Raw genomic sequence first — 21,604 nt, 5'->3', positions numbered from 1 at the left:
ACACTGATCTGGACTGCACATTGCTTTGCTGTCTTTGCTATTGACCACCTCGTTTAAACTTTGCTTTTTCTATCCTGTCCCTGAAAATGGGCACAACTCTGTGCATTGAACAAAAGCCTGCATTATGCTTGCTGTTGTAGTATTTTCAAATTTGACACAATTTAATATTAAACATTGTTAAAGAGTTTTCCTTGTGGAAGTTGTTCTGTCATGTTTAGTGTTTAGGAAATTTTCAATAGAAGTTTTTAGTGTGTGAAAATTTACTAGCATTAAACCAATAAATTTGAACCTATTATGATATAACATTGCTCTTTATTAATATATAACTAACTAACTAAGGAAAACAATGAACACTTACAGTGTTTCTCTAGGCATTTATTTTCCATTTTGAGTTGTTAATAGAAGTGAATGTATACTCAAGAGCATCAAGTCGCATTAACCTAATTCACAGGAAACGACAAATGGCTGTGCCTCCTGTAGGCACTCATTCATAACAGTCACCTCAAAGCACTAGGTAGTATAAGGTGAGCACTCCAGCAGAGAATGTCATGACATTTTTTTAAACCAACTTGGAAACCGATATTTTCTTAAGTGGAGCGATATCAAGTTGAACAAGTAACATGCTATTCAACTATCATAATTGCCCGAGTTTAGATTTTCTTCTCTATAGTTTTTTTGTGTACAATAATTGGGATCATGTGTCCATGTAAAAGCAGGCACATACATAATCATTTGTCATAACTGCCACTTAATTTGACACAATCCACCTGACAGTGAGACAAGGTACAGAGGCAGCTCGAGGGCCACCACAATAGTGGCCTTGCCAGGGAGCTAGCTAATGGAGGAAAAACAGGAGATGGAAAGGGCTTACAACTGGCAGCTTTTGAACTTTCATAGCAGAAGTGTGGAAAAATTATGAGTAACTTTAAATATTTTTTTCAACAGCTGGATGGATGAATGAGTAGGAGTCTTTTTCCCCAAAATTGTAGATAACACAGTGTTGTCCACTGAGGAGGAGAACACTCACACACACACACAGGACATCTCATTGACATAATGCTTTCCCTTGCCGCTTAGCCTAACCCTAACCATCAAAGATGAATGCCTAAACCTAACCCTTACCCTATACCTAACTATAACCTAATTGTAACCCTGACACTAACACAACATTTTGAGCCTCAAAAATGCCTTCAAACTCGTGGGGACAGGCCTTTCGTCCCCATAAGTGACTTTTGATCCCCACAAATAAGGTAGCAGGCCAATTTCTCTGTCCTCACAAAGATGTATAAACATGTACGCGCACGCACGCACGCACGCACGCACGCACACACACACACATCAAAAAGCTAAAGTATTCTGCAGGATCTCTAAGTGAGAGAAAGAGCAGAACAGGGAAATGTGTGTATGAACTCTACCATCAACCTTCCCCGTTCTTACTCAGTGAAATGAGGTCAACCAATCAACAGCCCCAACCCCCACCTCTTGGTGTTTGACAGGTGTTTGTCGCTTGCATGACTTACATGACTTCTTTTCCTCGAAAACGAGGTTGAGGATCAGTGATTGCAGAGGAGTGTCTGCAATCACTGATTGCAGAGTGTCCTTCGCTTGCATTCAAGTGGGCGTTACAGATTTTACAGCATGCTGTGGTTTAAATCAAACAGTGTGTGTGTGGGCCATCTTGATATATGAATGTTTTTTGGAAGTGACTGAGGGTGGCCATCCCTGTTGTGATTGGGTGATATTAACCTTTGGGCCTTGGCCAGCAAGGCGATTCCAGAAAAACATCCTGCTTCCTTGCCAGCTAACTATAGGAACACAAACACAACAATGAGGTCTGAAACAATCATAAGACAAGAAGGTTTGACAGACAGTCGAATTATGTAACTGCAAAAGTTACATTTTATGTTCTGTCTTGTCAGTCAAAGTAAAGACATTTTTTATTATGCCTGTGTGCCACATTCACTGGAAAGATCTGCAAGATGTAAACTTGAACTTAGGCCCGGTTAGCTTGCAACCAATTGTTGAATTATATATACATATGGGAAATTAAAAAATGGCAGCAATCGGCTGTTTCTCCAGTCTCCAATTCACCTCCCTTAACCACAGGAAGTGGGAACATCAGTGAGTCAGTGGCATTATTCAGAGCTGCTCTGTCGGAAAAACTACAAAATGATTACAAGCATTCATATCAGCATAAATTGGACTAATTACAATCTTTACTGAAACGGCTCTGATCTCATTTTATAGCAGTGCTGATAACTCTGGTTAGGCAGTAATGAGACCTCACTGTCTGATTCCCAGACAGCGTTTGAACATTAACCTCAATTCTTTCACAATCGCTTTTGGCAAATATTATTTTCAACAGAAACAAGCTGGACTTGCTACTGAGCCCTCAGAGCAAGAACACACCCACGATTAAAGCTTTCACGTTTAAATATCAGTTTAATCCACCAAAAATTAAATTGGTGAGCTGTGAGCAGTAGCCCAGGGGATTAGTGTTCTGATAGGTCGTATCGCTACATGTCTCAGGCCTGTAAATAGTGACTCATGTGAACTGATGATCAGTCATATCAGGTGTAGAGCCCTGTGCTCTGATGCAACGTTTGCTGCTCCAGAAAACAGGCCTGTAATGGTGTAGCCATGGTGGTGAAGCTCCAGGCCCAGGTCAGTGGCTCAAAGTTTTACTGGCCCATGTATAGTTTAACTGGCCTACTATTTTTATATATTTTTTAATATCAATACAACTTAATGAGTATAAATATTTTTGCACTGGTAGGAGATTTGATGTGAATTGAGGTAAAAATAATTCCACTTTATTAAAATTGAGCTTTCAGTTTACCTCCCACTGACACTTTCCTGTTAAACATACAAGTCCTTGGCTCTCTGCTGGGTGATATTTCCAACAGAACCTCACATCAGTCCACATAAACCTAAGCTCTCTTACCTGAGGACCTTTAGTAAATTAAACATTTGCACAGCACTGGTTCTCATGATTCCTGAGTCTTATTTTACTAAACAGCATGGAGTCCTAGTCACTGAAAGAGCAAACTCGTATCTATCATAATGATAAAAATAAATCATTGAAGCATTTTTGGAACATTTTGCCATATTTCAATAATTGCTCAGTAGTTATTCTGTAGATTAGAAGTAATGCAGGTCGTTAATTTCAGTTTAACAAACTTGGGATGTTCTGTGTGAATGCAGTGCAAGAAACAGACATGCGATGGATATTTCCTTGGTAATACCAGTCCAGTGTAATAAAGCCCTGTTTGCCTGGGATTAGTTTGAGTTGAATTTAAAACTAATCCTCTGGGAATTCCATCTGTGGTCAGCTGCAGGCCTAAAATGAATCTTAATAGACTTCTACAAAGATTGTTCCTGTTGAAAGGTAGCCCAATGTTCCTTACGTAGTCCTGCCATGGATGTTCTCCATCATATCATCTTTTGAAATTTTATTCTTCAATTAATATATCTTCATGCTCCGCAGCCAGACATGCTCTTTGACATATGTGGACAAAATGCTGTCTAACTTCCATTTAAAATTGCCAACACCACCCTCTTGTGCACATGAAAACACTGAAATATGGAAGCTAGTTTTTGATGGAATTTGTAGTTTACAAATTAGAAATGGCAGATTTGGGATTAAGATCACTGACCACCGCAGTCGTAGCAACATACCAAAGTCCCCAAGTAATCCTGGTCCCTTGTAAATAGAAGGGTAGTTGCTGCATTGCAAAAATTCCTAGTGCCATTGTTATTAATTATTTCTTGCACTAATATATGATACAGTGATTTTTAAAAGATTCAAACATTGTAAATATTACAGCCAAATCTGAGATTCATTAACTGTGTCGTCATACCTTTACTATTTATTGTCCATTAGTTATGTTGCCATGTCATTTGATACATTTAGTTCAGAGTGCCAGATGTGCTTTTCAAATTGTAATTAAATTGCTCATTTTTTGGCTATGATCCACTCTGATGATGAGTCTGGTGATCGTCTTGTCGTGACATGCATCAGCACAATAACATGTTGGCTTCCGTTAAAAAGGCTGTTTTGCATGCAGTATACTTCCTAATCTGTACTGTCCTTTGCATCCCATGTTTGTGCTGCAGAAAGATGATGGTAAACTTTTATTAGTGCCAGAGCATCAAAAACCTGGCAGCCCTGCACAATTCGTGTTGCTTTTATTAGTAGAGTGATCGCATAAAAAGTCTGCCAGCTGACAAAGCATCAACTCGTGTGTGGCAATGACCCAAGTAAATGCAGCTTCTGAATGGTTCAGTATTCTGAGAGATCACTGCTTCCATGAATCTCCTGCTGCTCAAGAAAACTGCAGCCCAAATCTGATGCAGTATGCTTTCTTATGGTGCCACATGTGCATGAACACACATGTTGCAAAAATGGGCGTATGCGCACACATACCCATATACCCACATACCCACATTACACATATGTGTTTTTTCTTTTATTTGTAAGTGATTTGCAACTGTATTATATTGAAAGATCTAAATGTTGGCTCAGCCTCCGTGTAGGAAGGTATGAAACGTTAGGGCTGAGATCAGGGCTACTTGATAAGACACACACTACTCAGCAGCTGTGAGACCCCTCCTTATTTCCCCTGCTGCATTTTGCATACAGGCAGGTTTTGTCACTTACTGTGAGAGGAAAACATCTTTTGACCAGTATGTTGACAATTTTCCTGATGCCTTTCTTGCTCATTGTGTTTGACATTTCTGCGCTAATATAATAAGCAATTACTTTGTTGATTTTAGTGCGTCTTTGTGAGGTTTTTTTTTTTGATACCTTGGTTTCTGGTGGTGTACAGGCTTGTCTCACATTCATAAACTATATTTGATTAACTATATCAGCCACTATACAGTTTTTCTTCATGCGTTCATCATATACTGTAGCTAATTATGTGTTTTCAGGTGTTTGAATAATCTAAAAATTATCTGTAGCATATGACTGTAGTCAAGTACATTCAGGAATCTTTTGCTCCCTAAACCAACAGAATAGACTGTATGCCTATGGTAATTATACTAATGCCTAATGGAAATAATGTAGTATGCTAGCTTTGTACTACGAAGCCTGAGAGACTCTGATTGTTCTTTGACTTGCCATTACTCCTTAAATGATAAAGATGGATCTTATTCATTGCACTTAGCTTTTGTTCTTCTCAGTGGCCTACATACGATAAACATTATGATAAAAACATGTCTCATTGATCTCAACATTATCTCATCATTCACACAGCAAAGTTATTTATTTATTTTATTTGCTGGGACAAATCCCGTTCAGGTTTAGGTACACCTCAATAAATCAAATCATGACTTGAGGATTTCCTGTGCTGTACGCAGAGACTTAATGTTTCCAGGGATAAAATTTTGTGTAATCCTCTGATTTTTGCAAATTAAACGTTGAATTAACGAGCTGGAACTTGGCTCGCTCTGGTCCAAACTGCAGCACTGACTGTGCATCTTTCTGCCATTTTGGGGATCATTTCTCACTCTGTCTGTTTTCATGGCTCAGAGCTTCTTAGTTGCCAAAAGCTGTGGTGTTTTTCAAGTTTTACAACAGAGGTTATTGTGTATTTCTGCACATATTTCATATGCAGTTTTCTATCTTTTTCAGTCAAGTGGCCACATTACAAGAACACATTTATATAGACACAATGGAATCGCATGGCCGGAGTAAAATTTTCAAAAGTCAGTCATGTTTTTGGGAAAATTATTATTTTTTTATGTTGTCAAATCTTAAAGTCAGCATAGTTGTGGTTCATGCAACAAAATAAGATTTTTCCACATACTTTTTGTATAATTACAGAAAATCAAATAAACTTCAGTATGATTATCTCCAAAAATGCAACCCAAAGAAGCCAAATGTTAATGTCAGGCTATAAAACATGATCCAGTAATAATACTGTCAGTTTATGTGGAGAGAGCAGAGATCCTTTGATAATGTCAGTTACATCCATTCATTTTCAAACTGAGCTTCAACGACGGGTGGAGACTCGAGACCAGGTGTCTCCACATAACACACACCCCTCACATCTGAACACACATGATTGCACACGCATTATTTTGTGTCTTTCAGCTGCTGGATGAGAGCCAGACATTTAATGAGCTTTATCTGTGTGGCAGAGGCGAGCAGCTATATGAAAAGCTATTTAATATCTCAAACCACTCTATTGTTTCTGGCTGGCTGGTGTGAATTGTAATGGAAGTTGTTGTTGTGTGTTTTGTGTTAGGCTCTTCACCAAGTACTTTTTATTCTTTAGTAAGATTTTCCAGCAAAATAACGAAAAAATTAGAAATAAGATCACGAAATAAACTTTTAATCTATAAAAACATGATGTCACATTGTCATTGTGTTGAGTCAAGAGTCTGAGCTCACCCGTTGTGTCTTATATCTGATAGTGAGACAACAGGGAATACTTTCATTGTGTTCAAAATCATTGGACTTTATCCGTGATCATCGCCTGGCCAAATAATCAAATAACCGATCATTTTCCCCCAAACTGAAACACGCTCATGAATCTGTGTTTGTATGACTAAAGAAAGGTTTGATTCCAGCGCTGTTGAGCTTTTCCTCCCACAAATAATTTTCTCAGTGCGCACAGAAGAGGATGAGGAGGTGAGATGTGACATTTTCCTTTGTGACATTTTCTGAATGCACCCCACTGCTCGCAAAGAAACCTCCCCCTTCTAACATTTTCACTGCTTATTCCTGTCTCCTCTCACTGTAGCCAACAATGTGGCTGCATCCAAACTGCTCCACCTACTAATGAAGAGATCCACAGCAACCATCTTATTATCTGGCCTGTGGTTCAACAGTGGGTTATTTACTTCATGTCCCCCAGCGCGACTGAGCAGGCCAGTGAAGGTCACCTCACACTAGGAGAGGGAGGCAGGCTGGAGATGACCTGCTGAGCCTGACCTCAGATTAAAGCACACCTCATCTATCATGCTTTCTTTCTTTGTTTTCGTAGTTTTTTGTTACCACCCTAATCTCATGGTATGTCATAGTGTTATGGTGTTGGTTTAAAATGCACGCCTTCCTCTTTTGGAGTTTTGTTTTATTGCATCCTGATAGTTGTATCAAGTATTGTACAATTAAAGGTTACTGTCAGCTACTCTGACCTCATATTAACTTCACACCCAGGTCACATGGCTGCAATCCAGAGATTTTACTCACTTCTCCCAGGGTGACACATCATCTTTTACAAAAACAGCTTTGCATTAGATTCATTTAACAGTGACGTGGTTCTGATATATCTGATATACCCATGGAGCTTGTGGCTTTCATTCCTCCAGTGTCGTTCCAGACATTTGGTGAGTTATTCCCATGGTGCACTGGACTTTCTTTTAGTTTTTGTGCTTCAAACCTGTAAACTTGTGGCTATGCCCACTTAAAAATATTGTCAAACAATCTATTTGCTGAGTTGTGAGCAGCAAAAACTAGAGTGTGGCACTTCTTACTGTTACATTTGATCTGTATTTGAGCTGTTCCTGACAGTTGTATGTTGGATGCTAAAAGATGGCGATCATTTGAAGTTTCTTTCATCCTTTGTCAAACTTCATATAATAGTTTATCACGTTTACTGGATAGATAACAGAATATATTCAAATATCTCCACATTGACTTAGTGAGACAGCGCAGATGTGGAACATTTGTGGGTGTTTTTTGGATACTCTTCTTCTTCTTCTCTTTCTTTTCCTCCTCATTCTTTGTTCCTGATCACACTGTTTATTTGGGTGGGCAAGTATGACCTCATGGTGACCAGACAGTGGAGTTACTTGTCTGTTTGGCTGGCTGTACGCAGACAATGGACACATCTTCACACTGATTTTAAAGTTTAGTAGTGACTCAACAGAGTCCTGGAACATGTTGAAAAGCTTGTAGCTGGGTTTATAGTTTACAGGTGACCTGGCTTCCTGTGATGTGATTACTGCTGTACCAAGCGCACCTTACAACACAAAATAGCAGCGAGATGAGAGTTAGTCTTGGAGCGTTTCAGCAGTCATCGAATCAGTTTGAAGACTGTTCAAGTTTAAGTGATAAACAATTGAAAACATAGAAGGAAAATCTGATGCTGTAGCAGCTGGAAAAATACCTCTTAACTTTTGATCCTTTATCTTGCTTCATGCTAGTTAGTTCTTCTGCTGCTGGTGTGTACCATAGTAAAGGCCTGAAAAGTGCTTTCAATCTGCATATTTCCTGAATGGCTAACAACTTGTAATTTACAAGTCATTGGCTATTGGGGGCTTGCAGTGAACACTAGTCTAATTTTTATATTCTACATTCTCTGTTAATATATTTGCGCTGATACAGACTTTTGGATGCGCTGTTCTACAGTCCAGCCTTCCTATTGTTCCCCAGACGTAATCTTTTTCAGCATTTTAGAATAATTTCAATTCTTTTATTCAGTTACTACTATTAATAATAGTTGGTATAAAGTGGCTTAAGTATTCAGATTTAAGCATTTTATCTTTTTTTTTTAATGCCTTGAGCAGCGATGGGTGAACGACGTGAATGTTTTATCTATATTAGAAGTACAGAGCCAGTTTACAGAAGTGTCAAATGCTGGATCTGACCCATATTTTAGGATTTGATTGTTTTTGAGAAATAAGATACTGTCGAGTCATACAAAAGAAGGAAGTTCTGACAAGTTTATTGATGCTTTGATGGGCAGGACTGTACTCTGTGTCCTGTGATTGGGTTTTCTGTGTTTCCCTATCTCTCCCTGTCTCTTTCTGAGTATTTCTGAAAAGTCCAAACCCGTGTGGAAAGTACAGTTTGTGCTCTATGAGGTGTGGGCGTTGTCTGCAGTGCAAGAGGAATGTGTGGTGAGGTCGTTTTCTTTAGTCCAGTGTCTGCAGTTCTGTTAGAGAATGAACCTGCAGCCAATTCACAGGTTGTAATATGGTCATTTGTTACTGCGTTGCCACTGTTGCCATGGACAACAGCACCCAGAGGCAGAGATGATGGGCTCTTACTGATTAACCATGAACCCCTGTTCCTCTGTACAGATAGCGGTCTCACTGGGAACAGTTTTTGGTTCCAAGTCACTGTTTGAAAAACAAAATTTTTTTTCCATATCATTTACTGGTGGGGCTCACCAGCTTTTAAACACAAAATGCTGTTTGTGAGCCTTTATATGTTACTTAAAGAAATTTGAAGGAACATTGAGCCCACGTAAAGTGTCAGTGAGATGATGTGGTTGCTTATGTTGAAGTAAATGAGCATGAAGTTCGTGATGCCTGGAGCTGTTATTTTGTGGCAACACAAAAAAATCAGAATAGATTTTCCTGACAGGTTTCTTGCGTGTCAGGATCTCAATGAGTTTTTTTCCTCTTTAATTACAGTAAGTCTTGTGATTTTGGTATTTCTGCTCATTTAATTTTTGTTCTCCGTGGTGTTATATGTGGGACTGAGGATTGTCATTTGGAATTTTATGACTTGTTTTTGGCGTTAGAGCTTTGCATGTGGACAAACAGTTTTCCACAAACCACAGCTGAGGATAGGCAGCAGCTGTCCTGGCTCACTACACCCTCTCTGCATTGCCTGTTTCGGCCTCCATCATTCACATCCATCTGTCTGACTATTTTCCTCTTTCCTGTTATTGCTTTCTTCCTGGCTTTTCATTTCTGCACTCATTCTTCTGGCTCAAATGCAGCTAGAATACATCAACCTTGTATTAACTCTGATTAATAGCTTTGTATTTACACACAAATGCATGTGTATACACACACTGAGCTCTTATGGGGACACTCCTGCCTCTTCACCCACTGACAGAGGGGAAGTATATATGATGCAACGTTATCCTGTTCAGACAGAATTTGTTGTTGCACAATTTCATGATGCAACATACTGAATGATCTTAGCTGGCTTACTGACCTGTCTTTTAATGCTGGTTCAAATATGTTTATGGTAGCAACTAAACATCATTATTACAACAAAGGACCGGAGGATTAATTGTATTGTAATCTCAATGGCTTTAAACAATTATGAAAATGTAACTGAGATAATAGGGAAACAATATCACTTTTTTGCACACATTTTGTCTGTGGATAAATCTCATATCCCGATACAAGTCGGTTCTTATCTGATAACAATATATATATCACACTATAGTGCATTTTCTATAAATTCAGCGAATAGTTTATATAGTTGCCACATCAAAAGTACTATCTATTTTCTACATATAAATGAAATAATTGAAAATGAAGTAAATACAGGCCTTGCATTGCGTTATGTTACATGAGCGCTTCCCTGAGGCCTCTGGGTATCATTCCTGCTCCTGTATGGCCTTCGGGAAACTAGCGTGTCTGCAACCGTCGACTGCAGAGCATCCAGTCTCGGATCAACTGCACCGTCTAACTCTTACAGGGATGCGTTGTTCGGCTCGTCAACATATCTGTTGTAGCAGTATTGTATGCTGCGTTGCAGATACTTTGGCCAAATACTGGTGATATAAATGAAGCAACTCAACCCGTGTGAAGTATTTTCGGCTGGGCGTTCTGTACCTGAAGTTGTGTGTTTTGACCAACGCGTGAAACCAGATATTTAAAGAAAGTTAATAAATGGCTGCTACTATCTTAATGAGTCTTTATTATACGGCGTTTCCACAGAGAAAAGCCTGTTCTGACGTTTGGCTTTGTGGTTTATTTTGAGCACTTGACGTCTATTTTTGCTTCTCATATATATAATCTCTCCATGCTCTTTCACATGATTCTTGCTTAGGTGGTAGAAGAAGTTTGTTGTGTCTGTGACTGTGGTGGGGAGCTGTTTACTGCAAATTTTAAAAGTACAGTTTTCTGCTCCGTGTCAGACTTTTCAGAACCGAACAATGTCCACGCTACAGAGGTAGCCGCTCGTTGAGGAATGAGCTCGTCCATTTGTTTTGACTGGTTGCTCTGCGGTGCCGTGGCAACTGTTGCAAACCGTCATCAAAAGCAATGAAAAATGTTGCAGTGAACGGTGTGGTACTGAGATCACCTGACACAAAATGTGAATGGGGGTTGAAATGTTTGTTAAGTGATGCTCGTTCACAGTGGATGAAGATTTACTCCTCGCTTAACCATATATCTTCCTGGTCCTAAATATGAACACTGGCATCATTCAAAGTCACTCCAAAAATGTAAAATCTTTCAAGTATTTTACCAGACCACCTCTTTGTTATGAAATAAAGATCTAAGCACATAAAAGCAGAGTTAAAAAAAATGAAATTTAAATCTTTTAGTTTTTAACATGTCGTATGTAACATTATACTAAAAATTAGAGATACCCAAAAATCTAAAGTGAGCTTGTTGACCATTAAACTAGACTTAAAAAAGCCATTCATATAACATCAGTTATTTGAATCTTCTTGTATTTTCTGCCTACATGTATGTGCCACATGTCTATAGTAAACGTGATCTTCTATTGGCAAGGAAAGCTTAACAACTAAAAATGAAGGGAATAATAGAAAAAACTTGCTGGCCTGTTAAATCCTGTTTGACTGTTGACTGCAGCGCACTTGTACTTCTGCTGTGGTGAGCCTGAACACCCACAAATGTTGGATGCTATGGCAGTTTCCCCACTAAACAAAACATTAACAGCTAGAAACGTGCTGTTTAACCCTTCACTCTGCACGCTGCTCTGTGCTGTGTTCTTGCATCGGCAGCATTTCACTTGCAAGTGCTTGTGGTAATTTTGCAGCATTTCCTTAGTTCATTGAACAGTTAAGGCACCCTGATCATGTTTTGGATCTGTCGGTGTCTTTTGCTGTCAGAGAAGTCATGTAAAAGATTGCATCATTATTCATGTTATTAGTAATAATAATAATCTATATTTTCATGTATTTGTTTATGTTTTGCTGTGTGGGTGTAAGATTCAGTGAAGTCACAAGGCTGCGGTTGAGCTGCTCCACTGGGGACAGTTCCACTTACTTAACTCGTGTGATGCACGCACCACTGTAACAAGTTTTTTTTTCTCTCTCTAAATGATAGAGGGATCATCATCCGCGAGCTAAGCTGGGAGCTTGTTTTCAGGCCCACTTGATGACAGATGTGATGGATTGTGGTCTGGTGTATGTTACATTAAAGTGTGGCTTAGAGCTCTGTGGGACATGACAAAAGATTAATGTCGACCCAAATGCAGTGAAGCAGGAGCATGAGTTTGGAGGGAGCTGTGAGCTGGAGAAGGAAGAGAGAAGAGAGGAAAGGAGAAGAAGGTTGTGAAAAACTGGTTTTACTTCCTTCTTATGGTTATGGGTCTATTGTTTGTTGAATTACGTTAGGATTTGTTATTCTTAATTGGTTTTAAACTTTTTAAAATCTCTTTCTGAAAGCTTTTCTGAGTGTTCATGTGTGTTTTAACCTTCTTTGTGGTGTAAACATATATTAATTTGGTGCTTTTTAAGAACTAAACTCTAATACCATACACATCACTGGATTTCAAAGGTCTCAAGATGCAACAGTGGCCCTCTCCTTATCTTCTTTGGTTCTTACTCCCAAACTGTTATCCTGAAATACAAGTTACCATGTACCTATGCAGAACTGTACATTAAGCTTTAAAAAAGGGCCTCATTTATCACAGATGGGTGCTTTGAATTCTGAATAGAAGTTCTCAAAACAAAAATACAAAAATAGTCTTTTTATAGCAGATACCATTAGAATACCAAAATCAGTTTCTTACGTAATTTTGTCAAGTGAGTAAATGTTCCTGTCCTCCAACCTTCTGTCCCTACCAGCTGACTAATAGGTAATGTCACTTAAGCCCTTTTTTTTGTTGCTGTCGTTTTCATATTTCATACATTCATTCATAAACTTGCTGAATGTACTTACAGAGCTGTGTTACATGCATAATGCACCATTGGTAGTGACCACTGCAGAATGCTTTGTTCATCAACGTTTTGTGTTCAAAGAGGAACAGGTGGCAAAGTCAACGACATGCCAAAAACTCCATGTCCTGGAGTGGCTACTGGAGTCTGGCTCCAAAAAGTCAATCCCTATAGACACCTATGTTAAAATGTAAAAACCTTACAGCAGTAAAAACATGTTTACAGCGTGAAACAAGCAAACAAAAAAGCTTTGGGTTCTATGGATACCTTTGTCCTTCGTAACAGCTTCACAGTCAGTCCATTTATACAGTATCTGTTAACTTGTTCATCCAGACTTTGTTAAGGCTTGAAGGTAGAGGTGTGGCTGATTTGATTGACAGCTCCATTCTAGGTCTCACCTTCAGTGTTTCAAGTCACTGAATTGGCACACTTGAACTGTCCGTGCCTTTGGTGCATTTTTATTGGAATTAAGTGTCAAATAATACACAGACTGGCCAAGAAATTTTAGCATGTTATTAATCATTTTCTTGATGCTAGTTAGCACTGATGTGCATTTCTGAACCTGTACAGTTTGTGGATGTAGCACCAAGCTAACTTTGCACCCCACCATCAGGAGTAGCATCACTGTAAATAATACGTCCTCTTGTCCCGTAACTGATTTCCCTTTGCAAACAAAACTTTCCTTTGTTGCAGCAGGTAGAACTAATCGGCTCCATTAATACCTGGATACCCATCACAATTGGAAATGCATCTAGCTCTCATCTGTGTTTACTTCCCAGTGACAGATGTACAGTATGTGTTTATATCAGCAGTCTTGTAAAGCTGACTCTGTGACAGTGTGTGTGTGATGGATCACAGCTGATGCTTCTCTCTCTCTCTCACACACACACACACACACACACACACACACACACACGCACCTCTTTCCTCTTTGCTGTCTTCTATGTTAATCCATTTCATTTTAGTCTCTACAAAAAGCTTGGATCAGCAGATTACTTGTAATCACAGCTTCCTTAGCAGATTGCGTTCTGTCTGCCACCTGCTGGTTGCAGTTGGAGTTGCAGCAAGTTGAATGAGGGCGACAATCAATTTAAATGTATTCAGCCAGTGCTGCAGTGCTCTGCGTGTCTTGCGGGGAAGAAAAATCTGTGTAATCACTGACTTTCCTTCCCCACAAGACATCCTGTCATTAGTTGCACAGATGTGGCTGTAGCAACTGAAGGTGTCCATCAACAGTGGTGCAATGATACACAGTAATCAGTCTGACATTGGCCAGGGAGAGTTGTGCTCTCATTGCAAGCAGAAACAAGGCACTGCGATTATACTGTTAGTTTTTGTTTTTCTTTGTCCACTTCAGAATCAATATTCTGTATCTGCTGCTTCTTTCTTCTAGTTGTACTTCATTTATCTCTCTACAAAACCTATGAGATTTAGAAACATGAAAATTCATGACATGCTTCTTAACTGTAAAACAAATAAGTAAATAAAATAAGAGACACTTTAAGTGGCGAGAGAGAGAAAGTGCAAGAGAAAGGAATAATCACTTGGTTGCAGTCAGGTTATGCATCCATGTCACAGACTGTATTTAAAAGACGGACAGGGATGTCACCCCCTGGTATGGGACTTGAAGAATCAGCATTAGTATTTAAGCCATTGCTGTGTCCTTGTATTGTGCAGAGATACAAATACTGATAACAGATGCTATAATTTCACCCAGAAGTCTGCATATTGACATGTTGAATGAATTAAAATGAAGCAGGCTGACTCCTGCTTGCCAGAAATGTGTAGCGGTTCATGCATGCATTTATGTGCTGTATTTTCAAGTGTCCCAGTCATTGTTGCCTGTGGGTAACTTGTATTTCTTTTGTGTGATTCTTGCCAACAGCACCGCATGAAAATATGCTGTTTACCTCTTATATGTTGTCGACCTGTTGTGACAGCTCTTCTAAGCTCTTCTTATAATCTCACACTGTATTCAAACAGGCAGAAAAGTTATTAAAGTAGCTTGCATTGGGAGACTTTGGATAAATGCACATTTAAGAACTACGTCTGAAATATTTTTTTTTTCAGAAAAGTCTTCAGTGTCTCATCCTCAATGAATTCTGGCCTTCATAGAAATGGCGGAAGTGTGAAAGTGTTTTGTGACTGAGTATAATGTGTGATTCTAGCTGAGTGGCGGCTGATGTGAAGCAACACGCGCATAAGGTTTACATATTAATACTGCATGGAGGTACTGAATATTCATCTTCTGCTGTAATTCATTACTGCAGCTTTAAGTATTGGTTACAAGTTGCACATGATTACACTGTATTTAGTGGGTTTGAGGGACGCGGTTGGAGACTAACGGAAGCTTTCACTAAAACTCCTTCATACATGTGGCCGTCTGGGAGCTCGTGTGTACATGTTGCGAGCTGTCCAGATGTTTCTGGAAAAGCCTTGTCAAGCATTGGGCTGCGCGCAACGGAGAGGAGGATATGAGCCCAGGCAGGCCCTGTTTCCATGGCAACAAAAGAGATTTCCAAAATCATGTGAACCTTCTGCTTTTGTGTTTATGTGTGTTGGCTGTACTTGGGGATATCAAGGAAGTCCAGAGGAACCTTCTTTTATTAAACTGACAAACTGAATTAGGCTGTCCACTTGCTCTGCAGCTGCAGAGTTTTGATGGAGAGGCTGTTGTGGCTGTAAGTGTTAATGACACAGCAAGCATGTCTTGTACTGTCTGTCAGTTGAATAGCATGGGAAACAGTACTGTGTGTGTGTGTGTGTGTGTGTGTGTGTGTGTGTGTGTGTCTGATGTGGTAGTTTGAGAAGTAGATTTGGTGCTAGTGGATGCTTTGCTTTAATTTTGGCTGTAAGCCTGCATTCATGGGGATTTTTCCTGCACTATTGTGAGTTTAAGTTACACAAAACATTTATTTTTGAATTTTTTATTCCTATGTGTGTGTGTGTGTGTATATATGTATATATATATATATATATATATATATATATATATATATATATATATAAACCCTCAACTGTAACTTCTAAAACTTTGTCAATAACTAGAAAGTGTAGATGAGCATCAAATCAAGTAATGTGTGTCCCTTTGTTTTGTGTGTCAAATAAATAAAAATGTGGTTAGGCTGAAACTGCTATTCAAACATCTGCAGTGTTGTCACCCAAATAGCATCTTCTTCCTCAGTGATGTCTATGTAGAACTGTTATTACCTAGAGATTACATGCTAGTCTAGTGAAACTGTAATGTTTAAAGACTATTGAGTAAAGTGGAAATTCATCACAGTCAGGTATGCTGAAGAAGATAAACTGAGGTATGACCTGCAACCAAGATTTTGAAGAATTCTTTCACCTATTCTTTCACCTGCTATCTTTTACTGCTTATTTAATCTACATAATCTCTTTAGCCACAACATTAAAACTACCAGTAGGTAGTCTGATTATGTTGCTATAGTAGCATCTGTAAGGGGATGGGATGTAGATACCACATATCACCTGATACCAGGTACACCTACAGAGGTGTGGTTAAGCCCACATCGCAACTGCTCAGAGCGGTTTTGGCATTAGCAAGGGGGATCGGCAAATGTATATATGTTTTTTCTTTCCTCTTGCGAACCAGCTGAAACTTTAGATTTTCGACCTTGGTGGCTGTAAAGGATATCAAGGAAACATGGGGGAAAAAAAGATGAATCATGTGTCTTACTTTAAGCTTTGTGACTCTACTTTTATGGCAGAGATGACATCTGATTCTGCTGAGTTTGTGTGCTGCTTTGACCAGAGGTTATTTGAGAGCAGTATGACCCAACACATGTGAGCAAAGTCTAATGTTTCTTGTTCTTCTTTCCTCCTCATCTCTTTCCAGAAGGAGTTTGCAGCTCCTCCTCCTCTGCTCTTCCGGAAGCTGAGTAATCCTGACCTATCACCCGCAGCAACTGCTGCTACCAAATCCAAACTTCACCGACAGCTGAGCCAGGATGAGAGTCGGGCCCGACGTAGCAGCATGGCCATGACTGGTATTGAACACGTATACACACCTGCATATCTGAAAACAGGACAAAATCCCTTGACCAAGATGTCCATGTAGATGATGATGTCTATGTAGGATTAGTTTTTAGGTTAGGAAAATATAGAAATGTGTAAATAATAAACTAGGTGTGCATTTATTTATCAAAACATGAAGTTTATAATATTTAAAAGAAATATGAATTTATGTTTATGGCGTTACTCTCTAATATGAACATTTTTTATTTGCAAATATTACTTTTTATATATTGAGCTTTTGTTTGTAACCAGAAGCTCTAAGTCTAGTTAAATGTGGCCCCGCCCACACTTTAGCTGTGCCAGGCTCCTGTGTTATCTATGAAAATTCCACCTCACATTTACATCCACATTTTACCAAAGAGAGGTCATGTGGTGACAATCCCCCTCCACCGAGGAGATCATGTTTTTGGTAGTGTTTACTTGCGTATGTGTCACTATTCTGTCTTTTAACACGACAGGTCAAAAGGTTTTGATAAATTCTGATAAAATGTCATGGGGGCGTAGAATGGCCTCATGATATCGTTCCACCGAAATTTGGCTTATGACCACCAAGGTCTTCAAGGTCAGCTTGAAAAGGTATCAATATATAGAAAGTACCATCTAAGGAGTTAAAATATCATGTCAGATCTGACCTTTGACCTGGGGGCAATAGATTGATCTAAAGGTCAAAGTGATGAGGTTTGAGATTAGGGCTGCCACGATTAGTCGACTAGTCACGATTACGTCGACTATCAAAATCGTCGACGACTGATTTAATAGTCGACGCGTCGTTTGAAGCTTTGTAAGATCCCAAAAGATGCAGGAATGAGTAGCAGGATTTAAGAGTGTAATAACGGACTGAAACAGAAGATGGCAGCACTGCATGTACAACGATGCCAGCTGCCGTTAAACCCCGAAGAAGAAGCTGTGTCCCAGAATTCATAGCGCGGCCCTGCTCAGTTTCCAACAATGGCAGCAGCTAGTTAGTTTTAATGTTACTCTTATTATTCTTTCTGGGTCACAAAATACACGTTTAACATATTTTTAGGCGAGAATGTAGCTGTGTAAACCTCAAATATCTGCTCAGTTTATCAAGACACCGCATATTTTCAAAAGCGCTCCGACGTTTTCGGAGACGTCTGTTACCCACTAGCTCGATAGCTAGGCGGGGGCAAGGTCACTAGAGCTGTGAGAACACCGGACTCCCGGCAAATCGTTTTCAAACCCACCGCCGTCTTTCGCTACTCAGGTTAAACATGATATATGAGTCACTTAGATAACTTACAAATGTTATTGTTTGGCTTTTTTAGTATTTTATTTGTTCCTGAGTAAATCGGTTTGGCTGAGATTAAAGTTATAGTTTTTACACAGCTGAATAAACGTCAAGCAGACAGCTGATTATCAGAAGTGTGAGATGCTCCAGAATTTACTCCGGTGTCCTGTTATATTTTAGATAGCAAGGAGTTTATTAAACTTCACCGAAACAATCTGCAAATTTCATTAAAATTTAATAAACTATCATCTTTTCTTTATTTTTAGTTAGCACATACCTTAAACACTTAAAGCTGTAAGCTAATGCTAGTTATATAAGAGCAGATGCTGCTGGTGCAATAAGCTGTACGTTTTATGTCCAATGGATCTGATTAGCCGACTAATCACAAAAATAATCGGTGACTAGTCGACTATCAAAATAATCGTTTGTGGCAGCCCTATTTGAGATGTATTTCCTCTTTGCCCCCACCTCCCCAGGTAAACAGCTGCTGCCTTTGTCCAGCAGTCTGCATGCTGGAGTTAGTCAGCTGGCTTGTCAAGGCAACTCTGGGACTTTTGGAGCACCTGGGGCTATTGGGGGAGCATCTGCAGGAGGAGAGGCCAACAACCTGGTCCGTATGAGGAACCAGGCTCTGGGGCAGTCTGCCCCTTCTCTCACCGGACTGGTCAGTATCAAAGAAAAAAATTGCGCATATGTTGAAAGGGAATCTACAAAACAAATCACACTTACAGTTATTTACACTCAGATTAAGTCTTGAAGAAGTAATCAGGAGATAATTGTGATTCTTCCAAATGTTCTCTGTGCCATCCTAGATATCAGCCAAGCCCAGTATTGCTTTTTCAGATTACTTTCAGATTACATCACATGCAAAATTATTGGACAAATGGTTCATATATATAGAGTCCTACAATTAGCATGTAATGTGCAACCTTATGGCTGGGGTGTAAAAACAAGATTTTTAAATGTATTTGTGGTCTTAGGAAAATGAATGTAGTCTAAACGTAGTGTGCAAAGCCTGCAGAGTCGCTGTGAGACAGTCCATCGCAATATAGATTTTGTGTGTTAGACTGAAACTGTGCCAGCTGACTGCAGGGAGGTAGACTGAGGATGACTCAGGCTTTTGTGTTTATGTGTGTGTGCGCGGTGTGCGTGCCACCAGCTCCACACACAGACACTTCCCATTCACAGAAAGGGCTGCACACTGCTGAGACAGAAATGAGAGAGAGAGGATTTTTCATGCGATGTGTATATTTGTATCTGCATTTATGTGTTTGTTTGGTTAACATGCAGCACAGTGCTGACATCATAGAGCTGTAGTATGACTGAATTATGTGTAAATGCCGGTTCCTGACATGTCTGATGCTGATTTTTGTGTTCCTTTGCTCTACTGTGACCCCTGTTGGTTGCAGGAGGGATTGAAGGACTCAAAGGGGTTTTCTGTCCTCTGCTTTATTATTTATCCAAAACATCTTCAGATATGTTGAAATCATAATTTGTGAACCTCTCTCAAAATCTTTAGCGTTTTCTGAATGAACCCTGACTTTCTGTTCCTTCATGAAATGGCTATCGTCTCTCTGTGTTTGCCATGCTTTAGAAGTGTGTATTGACTACATTAGTAATTTACACAGTACCTTCCATTATTAATTTAAATTGTAATTTATTATTCATCTCCAGCCTTCTTCTCTGTGCACATAATGATTACACATGCAGTGAATCTATCTCATGCACAGGGAAGCACGTGAAAATGACGAGAAGCTTAACAGACTGCAGCTGAATGCTACCAACAGATGGCAGTGTTTAATAGGTAGAACTTCAGCATGCCATTAATCTGATACTGAATCCACGTTGTTGTGCCAGGTGTGTGGACAGTGCATTTATAAAATCTGTAGTGAGTGTGGAGAAAAATACATTAATCTAAAATGAATCATGTCATCAGTTTACTTTTGCCGCTTTGGATATCTTCATAATTTCACTTTCACTCTGAAAGTCTCTGAGAGGAACTGGTCAGTGCAGCCAGAAGCACATTGTACCATGGATTCAAAATGGAAAATACAATGTGCAGAGTTATTCTAGTTCAGCAAATAATCCCAGGTGGTTATTTCTCAAGGGTAGGTTTATTAAAGTATTCTTGGCAGACTTTCTGACTTCTATCGCACTCACTTTCCTTGCATCTCTTACTAAACCAAGCTTCACACACATTATATTTTAGTCCAGTGTGACTCATCAGACTGACAGCTGTTAGCTTTTATAGTTGTATTTCATAGTTAGTCTATAGTCATAGGATTAGGAATAGGACAACCAGTCCTGCCATGTTTTATTTATGATTTATACTTCCCTTAAGTCTTTGGACTTTTAGTTAGGACTTTTAAAGGCAGCTATGTAATCAAGTGTAACACCTCAGCTTTAATTTCTAGGTTAAAAAGACTTGGGTTGTCACGTGAGTCCCTTCTGAGTGTTCCAGTTTCCTCCAGCAGTCCAAAGACATATATGAAAGGTTACCTGGTGATAAATTGGTAGTAAGATGTGGTTGTGGGTATGCATTGTTTTCCATGGAAATTATAAGCAAATGTAACACATGACTGCTTAACACTTCAACAATAAAGTAACTTAACCTCGTAGTTCTTCCGGAGCCTGCACAATATTGTCAGGCGAACCAGTTGTGGTGTTTGTGGTGAACCAGTCTTAGTGTTTCCACCTTTAGTGGCAACAGTTTTCTTGCATATTTTACATAAACAATGTTTATGCGAGTCACATAACAATCCATATGAACGTCCAGGGCCTTTTCTAGAAGAACATTGTGCTGTAACCAGATGGTCAGCTTGCACATCCCTAGTATTATTGCTTTTGTCAGGAAATGGCCCAAAGTGAAAAATGCACCTACCAAGTTGAAACTCAACACTTTAACATGTATCTTGTTACATATTTATCTTAGAAGCAGGGTGGATATTCTCTGCAAGACATACATGAATGCAAATAATTAAGATGGGAAATAAACAAAGCGGTGTTTCAGCATGCAGCACACAGGCCGCACACCTGCTGTCTGCAGACGTCGGGGCTTGGCCTAAAGGGAGCTTTACCATGCTGCTGTGTTAGAGCTGCTAGGGAACAGGCTGAGGCAGCTGCATCTTAAATATACATGAGGACATGTTGAGTAATCGCTGTACTCGTACCGTATCTCCTCTGTTGTGACTAATGGGGACAGTGACGTAGATGGCTGGTGAAGTGGCATGCCAAACTTTAACATCAAAGATGACTAAGAAAAAACCTCAAAAAACTACATCATGTTGTTTCAAGAAAATTTGCACTAAAGATATTTTTGACAATATAAAAGCCCTGCATCAACCAAACAATGTTTTATTGATAATTGCAGCTTGCAGGCAGCAGCATTTATAAGTAAATGAAGGGCATCCATTCTTCTTTTCTAATGAGTTACTGTCATTGAATATACACTACTTAATTTGAAGCGTGAATCCTTTGAAACAAGGTG

General features: G+C 39.3%; 1 protein-coding gene across 6 annotated transcripts in view; it reads left to right on the top strand.

Moving 5' to 3' along the window:
- The window catches only part of mast2 (microtubule associated serine/threonine kinase 2), a 147,072-nt gene that overhangs the window by 6,265 nt on the left and 119,203 nt on the right, over positions 1-21,604 (top strand). For 5 of the 6 annotated variants that reach the window (XM_086270167.1, XM_086270166.1, XM_086270165.1 and 2 more), the window contains exons 2-3: positions 16,687-16,837; positions 18,594-18,781. In XM_086270167.1, the coding sequence (XP_086126293.1) occupies positions 16,687-16,837; positions 18,594-18,781 (339 nt within the window). The remainder of the gene's footprint in view (positions 1-16,686; positions 16,838-18,593; positions 18,782-21,604) is intronic. The other variant, XM_086270163.1, reaches the window with a different exon arrangement.

This window comes from Aulonocara sp. 'chitande type north' Nkhata Bay, linkage group LG17, assembly GCF_057382095.1.
Source record: "Aulonocara sp. 'chitande type north' Nkhata Bay isolate Kocher_YH1m ecotype deep benthic linkage group LG17, A_spYH_male_GT1.1, whole genome shotgun sequence".
Lineage (NCBI taxonomy): Eukaryota > Metazoa > Chordata > Actinopteri > Cichliformes > Cichlidae > Aulonocara > Aulonocara sp. 'chitande type north' Nkhata Bay.
The sequence above is the reverse complement of the archived record's forward strand: the minus strand, read 5'-3'. Positions and strand labels throughout refer to the sequence as shown.